Genomic DNA, 21,042 nt, shown 5'->3' on the forward strand with positions numbered 1-21,042 from the left:
CTTAAAAGAACATTAATGGGGGTGGTAAGATGGCTCAGTGGGTAAAGGTGTGTTCCATCCAATCCGACCACCTGAGTTAGAGCCCCGGAAGGTGTGTGGTGAAAGGCGAGAGCTGACTATTGCAAGTTGTCCTCTGACATGCACCAGTGTGCCATGGCTGTGTATATGTGCTGGTGCATGCTTGCACAATCAATAAATGTAAATGTAAAAATCTAAATAATAATAGACTAAATAAGAGGAAAGCCTTCAGAACCATAGAAGAACAGACCAGTTTAAATTCAAATCTAATTATATGCTATCTAATTCATTATTTTCTATTATTTAGAAAATGCTTTTTAGGTAAAAATAGAGACGCTTGCTTAAAAATTAAAGCACTTGACTTAACTCTCTTGCTGAAGGGTCAGAGTGTGGGAAAGGAGAAAGGCACTAGGGCAATGGAGTGCTCACACACAACACATTTTAGTGCAGAACCTTCGACAGCGCGTTAACTATTTATGTTATCCACATCCAGTTCTTGGTGACCCACTTATCAAAGAAACCAAGAAATACTTTTCTTTGTACATCTTTTACGTGTAGTAACAATATAGTTTTAGAATCAGTGTTAGAAACTATAATTAAAGCTGGTTTATCATACTCCCTAATTATTCTATAAAGTTAGTCTCCCTGGAGCTTTGTATAATTCCTCCTTTGTTACAAGCTTCTGTTTCTCCCTGGGGTGTTTTGAATCCAGACAGGTAAGAAAATGCAGTGCTTGGAAACCAGTGTATTGTCGTATCAGGTCAGCCAAGCAGATCTATTTTCATTTGAACTTAAATATTTTTTATTGCTATCTGGGCTTTTCCTCTCCTCATCTATTCACATCCTTTGAATGGAGTAAAGAAGCAAAAAACACCAACATTTTTAAAAGGCTACATCAGTATTTCTTTGGGAAACATATTATACTGTGAGAGGAAACTCCGAACAAAATCTGATGTTGCCAGCCTGATCATACACCAGCCAACATGGTTATCTCTTCATTAACCACTAAGAGTAGAGGAGCCTGGGTTCAGGGAAGCAGCTGACTGGTTTCCGGCTTCTTCTCTCACTTGGAAGTGCCTGTGGGCTGGTATCATGTTCCAGCACTTCCATGCTGTGATGTTCCTCCCCTGTGCTCTAGAGTGATGTTCTGGAAACAGAAAAGCGTCCCCTTTCCTCCAGCCCAGCATCAGGAAGCTTAGGAATAAATGCCTTTGCTTTTCTTTAGAGGAACTTTCAGAGTGGCTTAGACACTCTTAGACTATGTCACACGAGATGGCTTCAGGGAAGAGGCAAAACAGGGTGATGCTAGTAACGGGGACTCTGGGGACAAGCACTAACGTGGGGTATTTTCCCCTCCTCAACCTACTTCTCTTGATGTAACTTCATTCTTATTTTTCCCACCAAGGAGTAGTAGACACTCCACTGGGCACAATTTAGGTTTTTATCATGCATCTCATGTAACACCTTGACTTTGGGGGTTGCATCTAAAATAGAGCTCCATATTAGAGTAGGCTGTGTGATCGAGATTTATTTACATCTTTAGAAACCAAATGCAGGCCTTTCTTCTATTGTTTTCAAATTGCCCTCATCTGTATTCCCTGCCTCCCCCAACTGACCAGAAGAACTGTGCACAAAAACAGCCTGCAATAAACATCAATGCTTGCTTAGCTTGAGCTGCTAACTCCTGCAGAGAGATCTTAAAAGGATGCATCTAAATACAAGCTTTGAGTAGCCTCAGAGATCGCTAATAGAACTGTAACTATCCCTGGTTTAATTAGCAGTCCTGGAGTTAGGTAATGGCCCATGGCTCTCTGAGCCAGGCCTCTTGAGGTTTCTAGGCTTCAGGAGCTGCCTGCAACTATGCTGTGCACATACGCAATTTTCTTGCTCCTATACTTCATAAACCCTCTGCTGGCCTTCCTAGACACCTACTCGCAATTACTGCAATACCCATGATAATAGATTACTAATCTCCAGATTTCTAAAACGACCCAGTGCCTTAGCTTAGGTCTCAAATCAGATACTTTTGGACTCGAATTGTTACCCTGAGAACTAAGTCCTCTGGGAAAAGAACAAAAAGGAAGAAATCCCAGCGTTGGTGCTGATGTCATTTTTTCTCCGAGCTCAAGGTGATCGCTGGTTTTGTGGCTCGCTGGTCGGGGAGGAGGGGCTTGCCTTCTAGTTATCAGCACTTCTGAACCAGCTCTCCCGACCGCGGCAGGTCAGCCAATCCCGGCAGTAAGCTTTTACTTGACAGGTTTGTTCTGGGCGGACAGCCATTGACTAGGTGCTCAGATAAGTCACTTGGCTGAGTCTACAGTAGGTGGGGCGCGCTCACCAGTACAGGGGCAGTGACTGGAAGTTTGTTGCAACATCGGTAAGCTCAGGCAGCCAGCAGCAACAGGAGATACCCTTTTGCCCCGCGAGTACAGATCTAGAGAGGGTCCACTGCATTAGCTAAGGAGATGCGTCAGACCCCCTAAGGCCCAGCCTCTTCTCCCACGCTTGGGAACGCGCGGGTGGGCAGATCCAGAGCAGGAGTCTCGTGTCTCGGCCTTCTGGCTCGCTCTACGGGTTGCAAGCGAAAGGGAGGAACAGGCTGGGGACTCTCCGCGTCACCGTGCACAAACCGGCGGCGGCCAGCAGAGAGGGGTGGCGGGGGCACGTGCTTGGATGTGGGTGCTTGTGTAACCAGCTCCCCAGGCGCTTGGCCCTGACAGCGCTCCTGCGGACCGCTCGTGGGTGCTTTTCTCCGCTCCGAAAGGGGAGAGCTGGGGTCCAGCCGCCCCCACCTGGGGTGACCATCTAGTAGAGCAGAGGGGTCCAAGCTCTTGCCTCAGGAGCACACAGATACGGGAATGGGAATTTGGAAAGTTCCCCAACTAGGACCACACGTGACCTCCTCCTGAAAGTAGTTCCGGCCGTGGCTCGTGTATCCTTCCACCTCGCCTTTGAGCCCTCCCAGGCCTGCTCGCCCCGCCCACTCGCTGGCTGCAGCTTCCGACCGTTCCGTACTGCACACCCGGGGCCGGTAACCGTGTACCCTCCGACTTGGGCAGCACCTGGCCACAGCGATCCAATTCTGGCCGGGTTTTCATAGAGGCCGCAAAGGGGACGGGAGGCTTAGTTTCTTCGAGACGGAGGTTGACTGATCCGGTAGACCCACAGCTGCGGGAGCTGCCGGGCTCATCACCCGGCAGTAGAGGGGTGCGCGTGGGGTGCGCCCTATTCATGGAGATCCACTTTGTTCACCCAGGGGTGTCCTCTGGGCCCTGGAAACTCAGGGGAGACGTGTGTGTACACGCCCCGTATGCACAATCATCATGCTTGGCTGGGAGCGTTCATCTTTCGGGCAAAGGAACCCAGCTGCCTGGGAAGCAGGAGGTAGGGCAGGGAACCCGAGCCCGACGAGGTGACCCGCGCGGGACACACAATAGGGGGTTGTTCTTTGTGCAAAGACTGACACCTTGAGAACACCGTGGGGGGAGAGGTGCACCACCTAGGTAAGACTGTTGCCGACAAATCCTAGCGAAGCACCGCAATCTGACCACAGCGCAGGGCAGGGAATGGAACCATTGCGAAGAAAGCCAGGGACGGAGGCAGGATAGGTGTCCCCCGCCGCAAGGCCTTGCTCCCGAGGCACTGACCAGCCACTAGTCCGACCCACCGGACCGGAGAGCAATCAGGGATCCTGCTCAGCGCAGCTTCACTCGGCCCCTGCCTGCCCTACCTCTCCCGGGTCTCTGCGCCGAGGCCGAAGCCGGCGCAGCTCCCGGAGAGAAGCGCGGTCACACTGGGCATGCTCCGCGGCGCTCGCCGCCCGGTCCCGCCGCCGCCCCGCCCCTCCCCGCCCCACCTCCGGCTCGGCCGCCCGCCCCCCGCCCGCCTCCCGCCCGCCTCCCGCCTCCCCTCCGGCTTCGGAGGCGCCCGGCTCTCCCGGCGGGGCGGCGGAGGGGGCGGGCTGGCCGGCGCACGGTGATGTGGCGGGACTCTTTGTGCACTGCGGCAGGATACGCGCTTGGGCGTCGGGACGCGGCTGCGCTCAGCTCTCTCCTCTCGGAAGCTGCAGCCATGATGGAAGTTTGAGAGTTGAGCCGCTGTGAGGCCAGGCCCGGCGCAGGCGAGGGAGATGAGAGACGGCGGCGGCCGCGGCCCAGAGCCCCTCTCAGCGCCTGTGAGCAGCCGCGGGGGCAGCGCCCTCGGGGAGCCGGCCGGGCGGCGGCGGCGGCAGCGGCGGCGGGCCTCGCCTCCTCGTCGTCTGTTCTAACCGGGCAGCCCTCTGCTGAGCGGCTTCGGAGAGAGACGGTGGAAGCCGTGGGCTCGGGCGGGAGCCGGCGCAGGCTCGGCGGCTGCACCTCCCGCTCCTGGAGCGGGGGGGAGAAGCGGCGGCGGCGGCGGCGGCCGCGGCTCCGGGGAGGGGGTCGGAGTCGCCTGTCACCATTGCCAGGGCTGGGAACGCCGGAGAGTTGCTCTCTCCCCTTCTCCTGCCTCCAACACGGCGGCGGCGGCGGCGGCACGTCCAGGGACCCGGGCCGGTGTTGAGCCTCCCGTCCGCCGCCGCCGCACCCCCCCTGGCCCGGGCTCCGGAGGCCGCCGGAGGAGGCAGCCGCTGCGAGGATTATCCGTCTTCTCCCCATTCCGCTGCCTCGGCTGCCAGGCCTCTGCCTGCTGAGGAGAAGCAGGCCCAGTCGCTGCAACCATCCAGCAGCCGCCGCAGCAGCCATTACCCGGCTGTGGTCCAGGGCCAAGCGGCAGCAGAGCGAGGGGCATCAGCGACCGCCAAGTCCAGAGCCATTTCCATCCTGCAGAAGAAGCCTCGCCACCAGCAGCTTCTGCCATCTCTCTCCTCCTTTTTCTTCAGCCACAGGCTCCCAGACATGACAGCCATCATCAAAGAGATCGTTAGCAGAAACAAAAGGAGATATCAAGAGGATGGATTCGACTTAGACTTGACCTGTATCCATTTCTGCGGCTGTTCCTCTTTGCTTTTCTGTCATTCTGATAACGTTGGAGTAGACGGATGTGAAAAATTTCCGTAGTTGGGGGTGACTATAACGTTTAATCCTGGTCGCATTTTTAGATCGTGTATTTTCTGTCTCTTGCAGGGTGTTCAACCTAGGGAGTGTTCAGCTAGACGGAACTCATGCCTGCTTGCAAGTGTCAAGGCACGGGTTGGTTTCTTGTCTAGCTCCGAGGTCTCTTCTTAAAATCTATTGTCTGTGAATGCAGAGTACTGTACATTGGATTAAGGAGCTTGTTAATCCAAGCCTCCTAAATGAACTAAAGAAAGAGACGCTGTGAGGTTGTGCATATTTCGATTAGATCATGACTTAGGCCCTAGATGTAGGGTGTAGATCAGATTAAAATGAAAGTCCGTGCCGCACGTAGGCATATTGCCTCAGAATCTTGCAGTGATTGTTAGTTTCCTGGGTTGCGTTGATAGATTTTTCTAAAATGTGACTTGTGAACTGATTTGCATAACTTTATAGGCATAGCCACCCTCAGCATAGATGGTGCACATTTGAGGGTAAAAGCAGGTTTGTGTGTTTAAACTGAGGTAATTACGACTTTGGAGCTAGATTGAGAAGTTTTGTAGTTTGCGATCAACAGTGTCAGAATATGTGTTATTGGACCTTTTAATAGAACTTTGTTAAATTAGACTTTGTTTCCTGATGAGACGTGGGATGGGGCCTGCGATTTGTGTTTCAGTGATATTGAGCATTCATTTGGCTTTGCCCTACGTGATAGGCTAGAGATTGAACAGCTATTGATCCCAGATGATGTCTGTGTGAGTTCAAGGATATTGTATGTGGCAAATGGTTGCAGAGGTTAAAGCTCGGCTCTCGCATGAAATTTATGTATTTCCGTGAGCTATAATTTGCTGTTGATGTTTTTTAAGTTTCAGGTGGTTTGACCCGTTGACTGTCCATGGGTTTTACCCTGATTTGTATAGAATGTCAGTGTAACTAACCAGCTACCACCCAGAGATACTAGCAAAAATGGCTCACTGGCTTCAGACTGTTGGTAGACTAGCTTTTTAAATGCAGCAAATACTGAGTCAGCTCGTTGAATAAGACAGAAACCCAAGAATTTTTTTAACGGTGTATAGTTCTGATTGTCTAAAAGTTAGTCCTTTGTACTTCAGAAGTTCGCGGTTATCTTAAAGCATTGATCTTTGCAGTTTCAGGTATGGTACTGGTTTTGATCAGGCATAGGAAGAGAGCCCTCCTCTTTTGGAGGAAGTATTGACAGATACTGAGAGCTTTTGGGAGGCCGGTGTGTCAGGTGTGTGAAAACACAAGTTGCTTGTCTGAAGTGACAGGCTTGAAGATCTATTAGGCCTTTGTTACAACCCCCAATTTTTTTCCACGAGACTTGTAACAATAAACAATATTTAGTTAAAATTAAGTAATTGCGTAATTGTTAATAATGTATTCTTAATAAAAGTTATTTCTTAGTAAATATCAGTAGACATTTTCTTAAGGCAGAAGGGCAGCAACTTGTCTATACATGTCCTGCTAATAATTAGAGCATTATGGAGAGGACTTTTTTTTTTAACTAAATAAAATGTTTTCATTTGGAAGAGGTTTGATTTTTTTTTTTTTATTGCATTAGCGGCATATAAACATGCATAGCTAATTTTGGTCCAGTTTTTGTTCTGAAATGAAGATGGAATTCACCGAAGAACTGGCTTCAGAAACAAGCTAATTTTCTGTTAAAAATACACTTAGAGAGTAATCTCTAATTTTCAAGTTTGCATTAATTGATAAAGCTTTACTCAAGATGAACTTGACCTTTTCTGAAGGTAATTGGAAAAAATTCTGAGATATTATTTGCTTCAAGACATTTTACTGTTGGTGAGAATTAGTGGTAGTAATCTAGATATAGGAGGAATTAGTCAGGTTTCTATTTAATTAAAAAAAATAGGTCCTCATTCAAAGAAAAATCTGGAAAGCTTGGTAGTCGAGCTTCCCTTAGCTTCCACAGTAGACTTATGCTTTTCCCACTTGATTTAAAATTGTCAGGGGTATTGGACCTCAAGATTGTTTTGCCAAATTTTTATGTATGAGTAGTGACATGATTGCAGTTCCTTATTTGATTTCCTAATACAGGGGCTTCTGTGCATGAATTTATGTGATTTAAAAGTCTAAAACTGTACTTTTAGTTAAGATATGCGTGGAAAGCAGTATCAAATAATGCATCAAATGATTAATTTAAACAATTTCTGAAGCTGTGGTTTTATTGAGCCAAATGTTAATATGAAAAAGAGTTGGGAGGGGGAAAGTCGGTGAAGGCCTTGCTCTTCTGAGAGTTGTTCTTCCAGTAATTTTGATAAGCCAGAGGGCTTGCTTGATTCCTTTTCAGTGTGCTCTGTGTTCGGGGCAGGAATTAAAATGCTCTTTGAAGACGACTGCTGGTCAGTGTTGTCACTGAAGCTGGCCAAATTAAATTCCTTTAGGAAATAGTAAGTGGGATATTTTTATTTGCTGAAGGGTTAACAGTGATGTACTTTTAGGAAAGTCAAGGAAAATTGAGTTTTAAAATCTTTTGCAAAATTGTATTGTAAGAATTCGTTGGTTAGATTTTATTCTTAGCAGTCTGGGAAACAGACTCTGTGAGATTGCGAGGTTTTGTGTCTTTGAAGCACACGCAGAGCCCAGCCTTCTGTGACAGTTGTGTGGTAGGTGTGCTTCCTTTCAAACACCAGTCTGCCCCGACAGTAGAACCTTGCAGTGATTGCTAATGTTAGCTGTTTGTTACAAGCGAGTAATTGTTGAAAGTAATTCTAGTTTTTTTTAAAGATTGTGCAATCTTTAAAAAAAAAAATCTTTAATCTTGTCTTTTTTGTAGTCATCTGTTTCTTTCCTGAAAAACATGACTATGTAATTGCTGTATAATAAGTTGAAAATTTAATTTTCCCTAAAACTTACTTAAGAATAAAATGCGTCAAAACGAGTAATTTTCAGCTATATATAATTCAATATAAGGAAAAGCAATTTCATTACTGTCAGTTGTAAAAGTTGACACAGTATAATGATGCAGGCTAAGATTACCTTTAAAGTATTAATTAAAGATTAAATAATTCAAGTTAAATATGACATTACCATGTTCATTTTATACTTGGTTTTAGAAAGTGGAGATTCATTGCCTTTAAAATTTTTATTTTAGTAACAGAAGAAAGACAGCGTATTCTAATTTTTGTGTGGAACGTTATGTCTAATTTCTCATAATTAGGTAAAATATATATATATATATATATATATATATATATATATATATATGTTACGAACTGACGTACCTTCTGGAAATGAATTCAGTTTGTTCAACTTGAATGAATGTTACAACTTGAAATTTGTCTTCATGTGCTTTTTTTTCTTTTGTTTATAGCTTAACAGTATTAACAATTTTTAAGCCGCTTCTAAAATAGTCACTTTGATGACTTGATTAGAAAATTATTCATGCAGGAAAGAACAAAGTTTGAATATTCTTTTCAGTAAATACTCAGTTTTCAATATTTTATTTTGTATCTTAGTCTTTTTAGTAAGCCCAAAATATAGACGGTGTTTTTATATTGATAATGTATTTGAACTCATAGTTGACAAATATAAACTTAGAAGCCTGTGTACATAGGACAGTTTTTCATTTCCATGAAATGTTAGGCCTATTCCATCCTAGAAGTATTTAGTTCCAGAAGACAGTACTAGTTATTAGTACAGCTTAAGAAATTTATTGGATAGTGCTTTTTCTTTTTCCGTAGAAACTACTGGCTCATAAAAGAGAAGTTTTACTGCACACAGAGCTGGTGACTCTTGAATTTTGTTCCTTTTTTTTTTCACCCTGTAGATAAACTTGATTTGCAGAATTGGCTTTGTGATCTACATTTAAGAAAAGTTACAAGAATTTGTTCTATAGATCAGAATTTAGGTCATTTGTATGATTGTATCAGAAATGATTTCTGTAAATATTCATTACTTTTTGTAGTTGCTTCGTGTATGGTAGATTTGAAATTGATGCAGTTGCTCTTGGAGATACCACCAATATAGAGGATAGATGAAATAGTCTTTACTCATCCTTTTTATAGGTCATGCAGCCATCGCATAACTTTCTTGGTTAGGTGCTTAAAGGTGTTTTGATATGGGCATAATTTTTTGGTTCTCTTTGTATTGAATATATTGGGAAAGATGAAATTAGGATATTGGGTTTGTTGCTTCACCTTCTAATTTTGTATTCCTTGGTTGCAGAAGGGGCGCTAGCAGTTTCATCTTTTAAAATGAATTGTACTGGAACAAAATGACTATTTCTTAAGGGAATGTTGTTATCACAGTAAACGTGATTTAGGAATGAATTGATTTTGGCAGGGAAGTTTCAGTTTTGTTCAGAATAGCACACTCTTCCATTGCAACGGTTGGCATTAGGACACTTGTAGATGTCTTTACAGTATTAGACTTGTACATGTTGGTAGTGTTGAAACTTTGGAGAGATGGCATTGCAGTTGAATACCTTTTGCTAGCAAAGAGTCTTCTTTACCTGTATATATATGGTGTGGAAAAGACTGTAAATATGCTGTTTTGTGTAATTAGTTAAATAGTTATAATCAGAAACCAACCCTTTACATATGAACAGTGATTCTAACTATAAATATTTGAATTTTCTGTGTGTATAGTATGTATTATTATTATTCTAGAAAATGGATTTTCTCCTTATAGAATGGACTGCTTTGGAGTTCATTTTAAAACATGATTGAGTCTTTTTGGAGGTCATTTTAGAATACGATTGATTGAGTCTCTTAAATTACATTAAAATACAGCAGGTTTTGTCTATACTCTGAAGTTATACATTGTTTCATCTTAGTTTTAGGCAGACAGGGTGGGCTGGGGCCGGCTGTCTGTGCTCTGATCTTGGTCTTGTCAGTTAGTAGCTGGATGTCTTTGTGCTATTTAATTTCCTCAGTCTTATTTTACCTGAAATAAGGGTAGGATAATGGTACCCACCACAAAAGTTAATCTTCATTAAATGATGGAAATATCTGGACATAGTGACTCATTCCAGTGAGGCGGAGGCAGGAGGATTTTTGGTAAGCCTTAGTGCAGCGGGATGGACTGCATAGTGAGTCTGAGGCCATCCTGTTGTACAATAGTGCGTGCCTAGCCAGCCAGGGGTCCATAGTGAGACCCTGTCTGAACAAGCAACAGGCAGTACCATAAACAGTGCCTTACTATGGTGTCTACCTCATCGTAAAGACTTCTGTCATAGCTACTATCTTAACAATTTCCCAAGAAAATTTTGCATTTTTGTTTCTAGGATGAGCAGTGTTTGTTTATGAATTTGCTCAGTTTGAGACCTGTTGCAATTTTAATTGATTCAAGATACGTTTTTTTTTTTTTTAAATGGGGGATTCCTTTAGGAATTTACTGTTTCCTCATGGAGTTGCTCAAAATGAAGTTTATCAAGCTCATCAGAAAATGTTTGCTTTCAGCTTTTACAGGAAGGTGAAAACTTTCTTTTAGTTTAGCATAGTGAATTTAAAACTCTTATCTGTTGTAAGATTAAATTTTCTTTTTTAATATTTGTTTTTAATTGAGCTATACAATTTTCCGTACTCCCCTTCTTCTCTCCCCCTTTCCCTTCCACCCTCTCTCCTAAATTTTCTTTTAGTACTCTATAGATGATTGAAATATATAACATAGTATGTGTGTTTATATAGCATACCTATGATGTAGATATGATACATTTGCTCTTTTGAGTCAGGTTCTCACCATATAGCTCTGATTTGTCTGGAATTCGTGGTTACTCTTGGCTAGTATCATAGTTATTTTTTACAAAGAATAATCCTCACCACTAGTGAGTGGAACTTCTAATGTATAAGTCAGAGTTAGGTAAACTCTTTATCAGTAAAGGTATATTAGTATTTCCTTTTAAGTTCAGCTTTATGGGGTAGTTATGTAGCCCTGCCAATTTACATTCATGACAACAGACATACTCAATATAATGTGCAGTGAATTAGTGTAAGAATTTAAAGTTAGTGTTAATCCTGTAATATTGCCCCCTTTTTCATGTTTGGCCAAAATTTTTCACATAAGTAGAACTTTGAAACAGGAAGAAAAAGCTAAAGGGAGTTTTTTTCCTCTTCATGTACTCTAGCTTTTAAAAATCACATTCATTTATTTGGGGTTGGGAATGGGAGGAATGGAATGGGGCCAGGTGGTTCTTTGCTTCTTTATTGGCACTGGGAATGGCACTCAGGTTGTTGGGCTTACAGGAAGCGCCTTTGCCCTACTGAGCCGCTGTAGTTTACATGCTCTTTTCTTAGCCAGGAGAGGGAAGTAAGTGTAAGGCCTGCCTGCCTGCCGGCCTGCCTGCCTGTGACAGGGAATGTTACTTCTTTGCTTTGCTCGTATTGGCTTTTCAGATGTTTAGTATCCTCAGTAGTGCACATTCGTTTCCAGAAGGATGGCGTGGATGCTGCTGGAACTATTTCAGGACTGTGTTCTTATGAACTCCGCCCCCCAGTTTTGTAACTTAGCTGTATTTTTAGTGTAACACAAGTTGTAAAATTGAGTTGTATATCTTCATGTCTGACTTTGCTACATTGTCTAAATCAATTTCCGTCTTTTGTGTACCTGGACTATGGCAAGTGTATAGGTGCTGTATCATTAGAGCTCTGCAGAATCACTGACTGACTTTTCTTTAAAAAGTAAAAAAAAAAAAAAAATCCTGTAGATTTTCAGACTGAAGTAGAATGGTTTCTTTTTTTAAATTAGTGATTGCAGAACTAATTTTGTTTACTTTGGAATCTTTGAATAGGCTGTAATTACTCAAGGTATGTAATTCTGCTTTGAATCAGCTATCTTTAAAAGAGTTGTATTCCTAAAAGTGATTCATAAAATCAGTATACATGTTTAAAGTTGGAAGCAAATTTTTGTTCTGATTTTTTTTTCATTAACTTTTTTTTCCTTTAATGAGACTTGTTTTTTAGTATTTGTGTTCCTCTAAACTAGAGGTTAAATAGAATTTAAATTTTTCTTTTACTCTTAGAATGAAGTTTTGGGAGATATTATTAAGGTTGTCTCTAGGTCTCTGTATTACATTATCTTCCATCAAACAAACCTTTCTTGATGTATTATATTTTATGTTTATGAGTGTGTGTAGGCCAGCAATCAGCGTGGGTGCCTTCCTCTTTTGCTCTCTGCCTTATCTTTTGAGACAGGGTTTTTCTTTGAGCCTGGACTTCACCCATTTGGCTAGACTGGCTGTCTTCTGTCTCTACCCTCCAGTGCTGGCTTACAGATGTGCACCACCATTCAGGGCTTTGCATTGGTGCTGGGGACCTGCCCTCATTGTGGTTGCATAGTAAGTGTTTGCTTTATTTGTGGAATCAATTTCGCAGCCTCCATGGTATACTCATTTGAACTGATAATATTTATAGGTGTATTTTATCAATAGACATAAGTCCTAAATAGCCGGACATAGGAAATATGCTGATTTTTTAGACAAGGCTCAGTGAATTAGAAAGGCAGCCTGCTGGAATGCAAAAGAATATAGCTTGGAATTAGCCAGACCCCCAAATACAGCTTAAATTCCTGTCCCAGTTTCCATCTTTCTAGTATGAGGCAAAGCTGTGATTTGTACGTGTTTGTTTTTGTTAGAAGTATGTGGTATTTTCAGAGTATAGTGTGCTTACTCAGGAGAATCCCCTCCTACTTCATCCGGAACTTTTGCTAGTGTCTGGAGACATTTTGGTGGGCATGGCCATAACTGAGGTGGCAGAAGACTTGATTGCATTTAGACATCTGCAGGACGTGGGATCTGGCAAATGCTAGATGAAGTGTCTGATATGCCTTAGATTGTGGACCCAAGAAGGTCAAGTTGTTACTAGATAGGCCTAACTAGGTTTCCTGACTGTTGTGGGGCTTATGTTTCTTGATAAGAACTTTGTCCACTAAAGATTTCACTAATAAGAAAACGATTTATTTGATGAGGTCTCATGTCTTTTGGCATTGTGAGATTTTGGACCTGTTAGAAAAGTTAAACTTGCTGCTATTCAATCCTGTGTGTATGCTGTTGAGAAGGCTGTCACAAGGAGTGCAGGAGGGGATGGACCTAGAAGAAAGCAGGTAAAGTCGGATGTGTCACGCAAGCCTGCAATTCTAGCACTCTCGAAGCTGAATCAGGAGGATTGTTTTTGTTTGAGGATAGTCTGGGCAACCTTGTACTGCTATGCTTTGAGTTCTACAGTCAGACCCTAAAAAAGGAGGATTGTTTTGTTTCACGTGTATAATGTTTAGGGAGTTAGTTTGTTGCTAGTGTCTTTAATGTTACTATTATTTAACATTTTCTTTAGTCTTAGACTTTTACTCTAACCCTTTATTTCTTCAGATCCGATGAAGTTAAATATGCTGATGTGAAATGGAAATTTCTAACAAGTAATAACAGAAACAGCTACTTGACTGCAATATTGGATGCTTGTTCTTTTCTGAGCTTTCCATTTGTTGTCGGCTTGGTTGGATTAAAGTGTTTTACTTACGTAAAATAAAAATTGAAACCGCTGTGAAGTTTTTCTGCTTTGGGGGTGCGAGTTTCAATTAGTCCAGAGACGCAAAGAAACCAGGGAGTAAAAAGGATATTGGAGTTCTTGTTTTATTTTTAGGGATCACAAACATGATTATAAGTGTTCTACGAATAGATTAGTTGCTAAAATTTTTTTTCTGTTTAATTTTACAATTTCATTTTACACTCACTTTACACAGAATAAAATGTCAAGACCTCATTTTCTAAATTCATAGGAAGTTTAAGTGCTGATTTAGAATTTTGGTTCTTGAAGTCAAAGAGAGATTTTGAGATATACTAATAAATATTGTAAAGCCAGTGTGACTTACTACAGCAGCCTCAAACAGCAAATGGTCTTCAGTGCTTTAATCCAGCTGGATAAATTATAGTGATTAAGTCTATGAGTTAAAAACTCATTTGCTTAATAAAGAAAATTCTTTTTATAAAAAGATTACTAAGAAAAAAATAGCTTTTTTTTTTTTTTTTGGTTTTTGAGACAGGGTTTCTCTGTAGCCTTGGAGCCTGTCCTGGAACTAGCACTTGTAGACCAGGCTGTCCTCGAACTCAGAGATCCGTCTGCCTTTGCCTCCCAAGTGCTGAGATTAAAGGCATGCACCACCACCACCCAACAAATTCACCTTTTAAAAAACTTAATAACTTCGCATTGTTTCTAATTTATGATGAACTTAAAGAAATGTCTTTTTCTTTTTGAACAATTTGCATAATGCTTCATAATGGTTGTCAAAAATATTTACTTATACATTAAGATTTCTCCATTTTTTTTCTCTTAATATAGTTCCTTGGAGTGGACTTACGGTGACAAATAGGGACAATTATTATGATTCAGATTTAACAAAAAAATATAAGTACTAGATCCTTGAAATGTCTCCACCCAAAATTACATCTAGGAAATCTATTGCACGTTTAATACTTAATGTTTATATTACTTATGAAGACAACAGATCATATATGTATATAATATGTTATATATAATGTATATAATATTATATATGAGAGACAGTTTCTGGTTCTCTAGCCCATGCTGACCTGTCTCACTATATATATATATATCCTAGTTTTTCATCCTCTTAAGGACTGTGATTATAGGCTTGTATTACTATTCCAGGACCAAAATACTTTTAATAGGTTAATTTCATTTACTTTGGAGTATTTTTGCTGTGTTAAAATTGAAGTGGAATAGAAGCGATTTGAATAAACTATTTTCACACTAAAATGGGCATAGCTCTGTCAATGTCCTTTTTGAATTCAGGATTATTGGCTTGCCATGATGCTACTGCTTTGTATTTTGAATGATATGGTTTATATTTGCATAGTTGCCCACGTTATTGTTATACTGTTAATTGGTCAAAGTTTTTTTGTGCATTTGCACTAACAAGTACTATTTATAGTGAAAAGTGAATTTAGCAGTTTTGTTAGACATTATTTTTAAGTCAGCTACTAAAAGAAAACCTTTATCCTTATCAACTAATTGATAATTATCAGTGAACTATACCAATATTTTTGAACATAATATTTAAAACAAAGTGATACAAACACAATTGTCTTATTTTTGGAAACAAAGTTACTACCAGGTGTGCTTGTATGGCTTGGATTCTTAGCACCTGGGAGTTGTCTTCAGGAAAATCAGACGTTCAGAGTTGTCCTTGGCTAGGCTATATAGTACCGTTGAAGCCTAGCCTACGCCACAGGAGGCCCTGTCTTAGAAAACTTAAAAAAAACGAGTCAAATCAAAAAAAAAAAATTACTTGCTTATTATTAAGTACATTTTTTCCCCCAAATAAAATGAATCTTAAACTGCGATTTTCATCTAGGCATGATGTTTGGTGTCTTAGGTTTTAGTAAAACTTAGTGATGGCAAAAATATTTCTTTAGTATTTTCATGTTGCCCTTTTGAGGGTGGCAGACACAGTCCAGTGTCTCGAGTAGTTTCTATGGACTAGTTTATCGGAAATTTGCATGAAATAACAGTATATTAAACAGTGAGAATGCATTCTTTATCGAGATTATATCCACATTGTGATCACAATTGTGTGTTTGAAAATTGTGTGTGAGGGTCCTTACTAAGGGTGTTTGCATTTCACTCCTGAGAAGGTCACAGGTTGTTTTTGCTGTGTGGTGTCTAGGAGCCCAGGCCTGCCACCTGTTCTTCAAATGTAGGAAAAGTTAAGATAATTTAGTGGTAGTGTTTTTGGAATCATCTAATAGTTTTTAAGACCTATGGTTGTTTTAGGCCTAAGATCTGCTATCATTTGTACTTAGTCCATAAGCCACTTAGGGACTGCTAATGCTGCTGCAAGCCTGGAGTGTTTGGATGCTTCAGTAGAAGTGTTGTGTTTTCACTTGAAATACCAAATTACACGATATTTTGGGGTTTCCAAGATAGGTTTTTAACACGTTACATGAGAATTGATAATATGAAACTTAGTGAGGGAACTGATATATTAAGCAACTTTAAACATTTGCTTCAAGTATTTTTTCAAGTCTTGTGCTCTTTTTCCTCCCACAACTTTATTCTGATCTGTATATAAAAGAACTAGCTCATTTAAACATTTTCTCCTGCATCTTAAGCTACTTAAGAAGTTGTTTCTAATTTAAAATTTCATCCCTATGAACTAACTTGATGTTAGTTATGCTGTATAGAAATCTTTAAAATGCCTTCATAGAATCTGATGAATTTTAGTTTTTTTTTCAATTTTTTTGGTTTTTGGTTTTTCTATTTTTCTTCCTTTTTTTTTTTTTTGAGACTGAGTTTCTCTGTGTATTTCTGATTCTCCTGGAACTTACTCTGTAGACCAAGTTGGCCTCAAATTCACAGAGATCTGCATGCCTCTTGCCTTCCTAAGTGCTGGGATTAAAGGCGTGCACCACCACTGCCCAGCTGGTTCTGATCAAGACAAAGTCTCACTATGTATCTCTGGTTGTCCTGGAACCCACTCCGTGACAAGGCTGGCCTCAAACTCAAAGATCACCTGCCTCTGTCTCCCCAGTGCTGGGGTTAAAGACTTGTGTCGCCACCCCCAGGCTTAGCTCTTTTTTAAAAAAAATTATATTAATTTACCTTTATTTTCTTAAATAGGTTTTTTTTTTTTTTTAATGTGCCAAGCGGTTAATAGAATAAAAAAGTAATGGTTTAAGTTTTGATAACTGAATTTTACTCTCAAACCCATTTTGCCTGGAGCCTGTACTTTTGGTACTTCAGCCTCGCCAGGTTAGTGTCTGTGAGGGAGAAGATTCTGTTAGTACAGTTTTGGGACGTTGACCGGCATGACTTTTCTTTTGGTCAGGACTGAATTACAGGCCATGAAACCTTGGCCTTTTTGCATTAGAAGCCAGTTAAATTCAGTTTTTACCCAAATGCTGAAAGTTTAGAAATAATTACCTGTTTATTTAGTGTTTGGATAATGTGGAGTCTTAAAAGGGTTCCTCTCTCATTTTTTTTTTCATTTATGTTCTTTCCATTTAATTGGTATTTTTGTCTTCTTGTGTACTGAACTTTATATCTCCCTCTCTTCCTTTCTGTTAGGGCCTCATTGTGTAGTCCCAGCTGGCCTGAAACCCCTCCTGCCTCTGCCTCCTGGAGGTAGGAGTGCTCCACTTCACCGCAGCCAAACTTTATATGTTGCACCACATATTTATCAGTTGGAAAGGTTGGCTTTCTTCAGTTTTTTCTTCAAAATTTTAGCCTAAGTACTTTCTACATTTTTAAAATATGTTCTTTGAACATGAAGATGACTAACTGCAAAGGTGCTTTCTCTCACAGTGGCAGGAGTTATTTTCTTAGAAAAAATTGTGCTCCTTTAGTATATTACTAAAAGTAAGGCATTTGTTTATTTACACATGCACCAAAGACTTCTTACTTTCAATCATCAATACAGTTAAAATGTCATAGAAAAATTTAATACTCTAAAATGAATTTTGACTAGCATTTTTGATATAATTTCAGAGTTTGGGAAATAATTTATAACTCACAGATATAAAGTTGATTATAATGGTTAAAATGCTTTCAGTGGGAAAGGAATCCTTTCACAGTGTTAAAACAAGGCAGTTATAAATTCATTAATATGATTCTCTATTAGAGTTATAAGTGACAGTATATATGTCCGCATGATTTAAAACGTACATATTCCAGTTCATGTTCTTTTTCTTAAATTCAAAACAATCTGTTGGGGGCAGACTGACTCAGATCACTTGGGAAAGAAACTAAGTCATTTCCCAATGATTCTAGGCTGGAAGCACAGGGTAAAAAACTTGATTTATTTCATATATTACATTAAATATGTAAAGTGAACTAATCCAGTCAAACATTTGGAGTTTTTTTTTTTTTTTCTGTTTTAAATAGTCTCAAAGACTTTACTTTGAAGGGCAAATTTTGATTTGTTGAAAACAAGTGTAAAAATTTTGCAATTTTGGCTAAACTAGTAGAGAAAGATCCATTGTTGGGGACGTTTGTATTAGAACCTGTGAAGTGGGTTCTGCAACTCTAAGCTCTTTGAACCTGCAAAATCAGTACAGGTACAGGTGAATGCTTTGGAATGTTTTGCTTTTTCAAAACGCAGTTACTACTAAGGGAATTGACACCAAGTATGACTGGGTGTTCTCAAATTACTGGGACATTGCTGGTACATCTTTACATCTTACCTGTAGGAATATCTTTCCTGTGGTAAGTTAGAGATCACAATGTCTTTTTCAGGATTATTAAGTAGTTAAAATTTAGTGGGTTTTTTTTTTGTTTTCTGTTTGTTTTTTTTTTAAGCAGCATATTGAAGGAGTAACTTAGAAATCTAATATGAAACATAGAGTATAGCGCATTAGAGATATTCCTTATGAACTTTGTGCTAAGGTTAGGTCAATTACTGCTTTAACTTTCGTAGTCTTGTATGCACCACTGTGATTTTGCTGTAGAAAATTTGTGTTTGGCTTAGTTCTCATGAGGCTGTTTACAATCTTCTGAAAGTTGTTAGGTAAGTTGTTTTCATGCTTTCATATAGAAAGTGAAAGTTTTTGCATTGAGTTTACTTTAATCTATATGCATATAGGATTTGAATTGCTTTTAGAAGGATTTTTTTTTTTTCTTTTGAGATAGGGTTTCTGTGTAGCTTTGGAGTCTGTCCTGGATATCAATCTGTAGACTGTGCTGGCCTTGAATTTGCAGAGATCTGCCTGTTTCTGCCTCCTTAGTGCTGGGATTAAAGGCATGCATCATCACCACCTGGCTTCAGAAGGATTCTTACACTTGAACGAATTCAGTGAAAATAATTTGCTGGGGACTTCATATGCAAGGCAAAGTGTTGTGCCACTGAGGTAACTGTCCCCTTCTTTACTTTTGAGTTACATTTTCTTTAAGTTACCCAGGCTAATCTTAAAGTCAGAAGGCTTCGTACTTGTGATCTTCCTTTTTCAAACCTACCAAATAGCTGGCATTACAAGCATGTACCACTATACCAGACTGCTTCTGTCTCAAAAGTTGTCACTGGCACTGGGTGTGGTACCTGTAATTCCAGTAAATGGGGGAAGAGGCAGAAGGATCAAAAGGAATTTGCCAGACAGGTGGTGATGCACACCTTCAATCCTAGCACTTGGGAGGCAGAGGCAGGTGAATCTCTGTGAGTCTCCAGGTGATGGGGTTACAGGTGTGAACTTTGCCTGCCTGGCCTATTATTTTTAAAGCTGTGTATAATTACTGTTTTTACCAGCTATGCTAAATGCCATGGTTTGCTTCTGTACTCTGTTGTAGTTATTTCCATTTCTCTTATGAATGGCACTACTTGGAACCTTTGTAGACTGAGCTTTCTTGTGTGGTTTATTTTCCTCAACTGTATTGCTGGAGCAGAAAGAAAACATACACGTTTTATAGTTATATCTTAGAGAGTCCTTGTCAAGTGTACCAGTTTATAGTATTGTTTATTAAGTAGAAAAACTACCAGCAATGTCTGCCTGCAAGGTCTGTATACCCAGGTTGGCCTTGAATTTGCAACCATCTGGCCTTAGCTTCTTAAGTGCTGGTTTTACAGGCATCAGAGGCAGGTGCCATGATGTCTGAATACAATTATTTGTAGTTCTTTTGTTTTGTTTTTAAATTGAGACAAGATTTTATACCTCTGGCTGGCTGGTGTGAAACTTGCTATGTAGACCAGGTTGGCCCAGAGCTTTAAGGGCCCTACTGACTGCCTCTCAAATGCTGGAATTTTAGGTTTGTGGCCACCACACCCATAATAATAACCTCTTGGTTACAACTATAGAGCCCGTTCCCTTTTATAGATTGAAAGATATTTTCAGGTATCTTACTTGAATCAACTAGCAAGGAAGTTAAATGTAAGAAATTCTGTTAGCTTACAGAGAGCAAAACTAGCACATGAGACCCAGACATTGATTTACCTGAAGTCGTCAGCTTCACGTTGCAGATTTGGAGGTGTCACTTGGTGTTCTGTAGCGGGGGAAAATATTCATCATCCCATGGTTGGAACAGGGCCTGGTACCTCGTAAGCAGTTACACAGCCCAATGTTCTTGTTCTTAAAGCCCCTTTAATTCCCTCTCTTTTTTAAATTTCCCTATTTTCCTTGTAATATGTAACATGTCAACTTTCACTGCCATCGCTTGTAAGCACTGGCAGATAGCAAGGGAAGATAGAAATGGTAAATGTGGGTAGTTCTTGGTGTCTGCTGATTGGATAGGCCGTGATCAAGATTTTTTTCTACAGAGAACTCCCTTGTTCTTGACTCTGACTTCATTTATGTATATATGCCCAATTAAATTGAACTGCTTGCCATGGCATTTTTAACCCTTTCTGTGCTTTAAGTAAATCCCATCTTTTTTTGTGTGTGTGTCTTATTGGCTTGGTTTCTATCTCTCTTCATTCTTTGCTTGGACCCTTTTAGCCACTTATGCCTTTTCTAATATAAATTTTATTTTGTGTGTGTTATACCTGCATTTATGTCTGCCTAATATCTACAGAGGCCAGAAAAGGACATAACATCTCCTGGAACTGGAGTTACAGATGGTTGTGAGCTGCCATATGGGTGCTGAGAACCAAACCTAGATCCTTTTTCTGCAAGAGCAACAAGTATACTTAATGCTGAGGTATCTCTCTAGTTTTCTTTTGTCACTGAGACAAGGCTCTTGAGAGGGTTATGGACCATAGTATTCACTTGGTGATAGCTTATTTCACAGAATTAATTTCTTCATCTAAAAACATCTTAATTTAAAAAAATGTAATAGTGCTTTAAGTGCCACTGTAGGTAGGTCTCTATGCCCATCTTTCTTGAAAGAACAGGAGTCCTTGAGGGCAGTAGTCTTGACATAGCCTCCCATTGGCAGTGCCCACTGCACAGAATGTTCAGTACATGGGTGATTTCACAGATGGAGGGGCCATTGAGTTTAGGAAATCTGTGGCATCCATTTCTGTGAGGTTATTGACAAATAGTTTCTTTAGGATGATAACCAGGCTGGGGATAGTG

General features: G+C 40.5%; 2 protein-coding genes across 2 annotated transcripts in view; one reads left to right on the plus strand and one right to left on the minus strand.

The window, feature by feature from the left end:
- Nucleotides 1-1,557: 1,557 nt before the first annotated feature.
- Nucleotides 1,558-3,251, minus strand: Klln (killin, p53 regulated DNA replication inhibitor). The gene is given in 5 exon segments (XM_038317779.2): nucleotides 1,558-1,659; nucleotides 2,638-2,724; nucleotides 2,726-2,869; nucleotides 2,872-3,080; nucleotides 3,185-3,251. Coding segments are annotated over 5 exon segments (609 nt in total).
- Nucleotides 3,252-3,341: 90 nt separating this feature from the next.
- Nucleotides 3,342-21,042, plus strand: part of Pten (phosphatase and tensin homolog) — a 73,259-nt gene continuing 55,558 nt past the window's right edge. Inside the window, 2 exon segments of the mRNA XM_042054466.1 lie at nucleotides 3,342-3,402; nucleotides 4,306-4,974. Coding sequence (XP_041910400.1) covers nucleotides 3,342-3,402; nucleotides 4,306-4,974 — 730 coding nt within the window.

Source organism: Arvicola amphibius, chromosome 1 (assembly GCF_903992535.2).
Source record: "Arvicola amphibius chromosome 1, mArvAmp1.2, whole genome shotgun sequence".
Taxonomy (NCBI): domain Eukaryota; kingdom Metazoa; phylum Chordata; class Mammalia; order Rodentia; family Cricetidae; genus Arvicola; species Arvicola amphibius.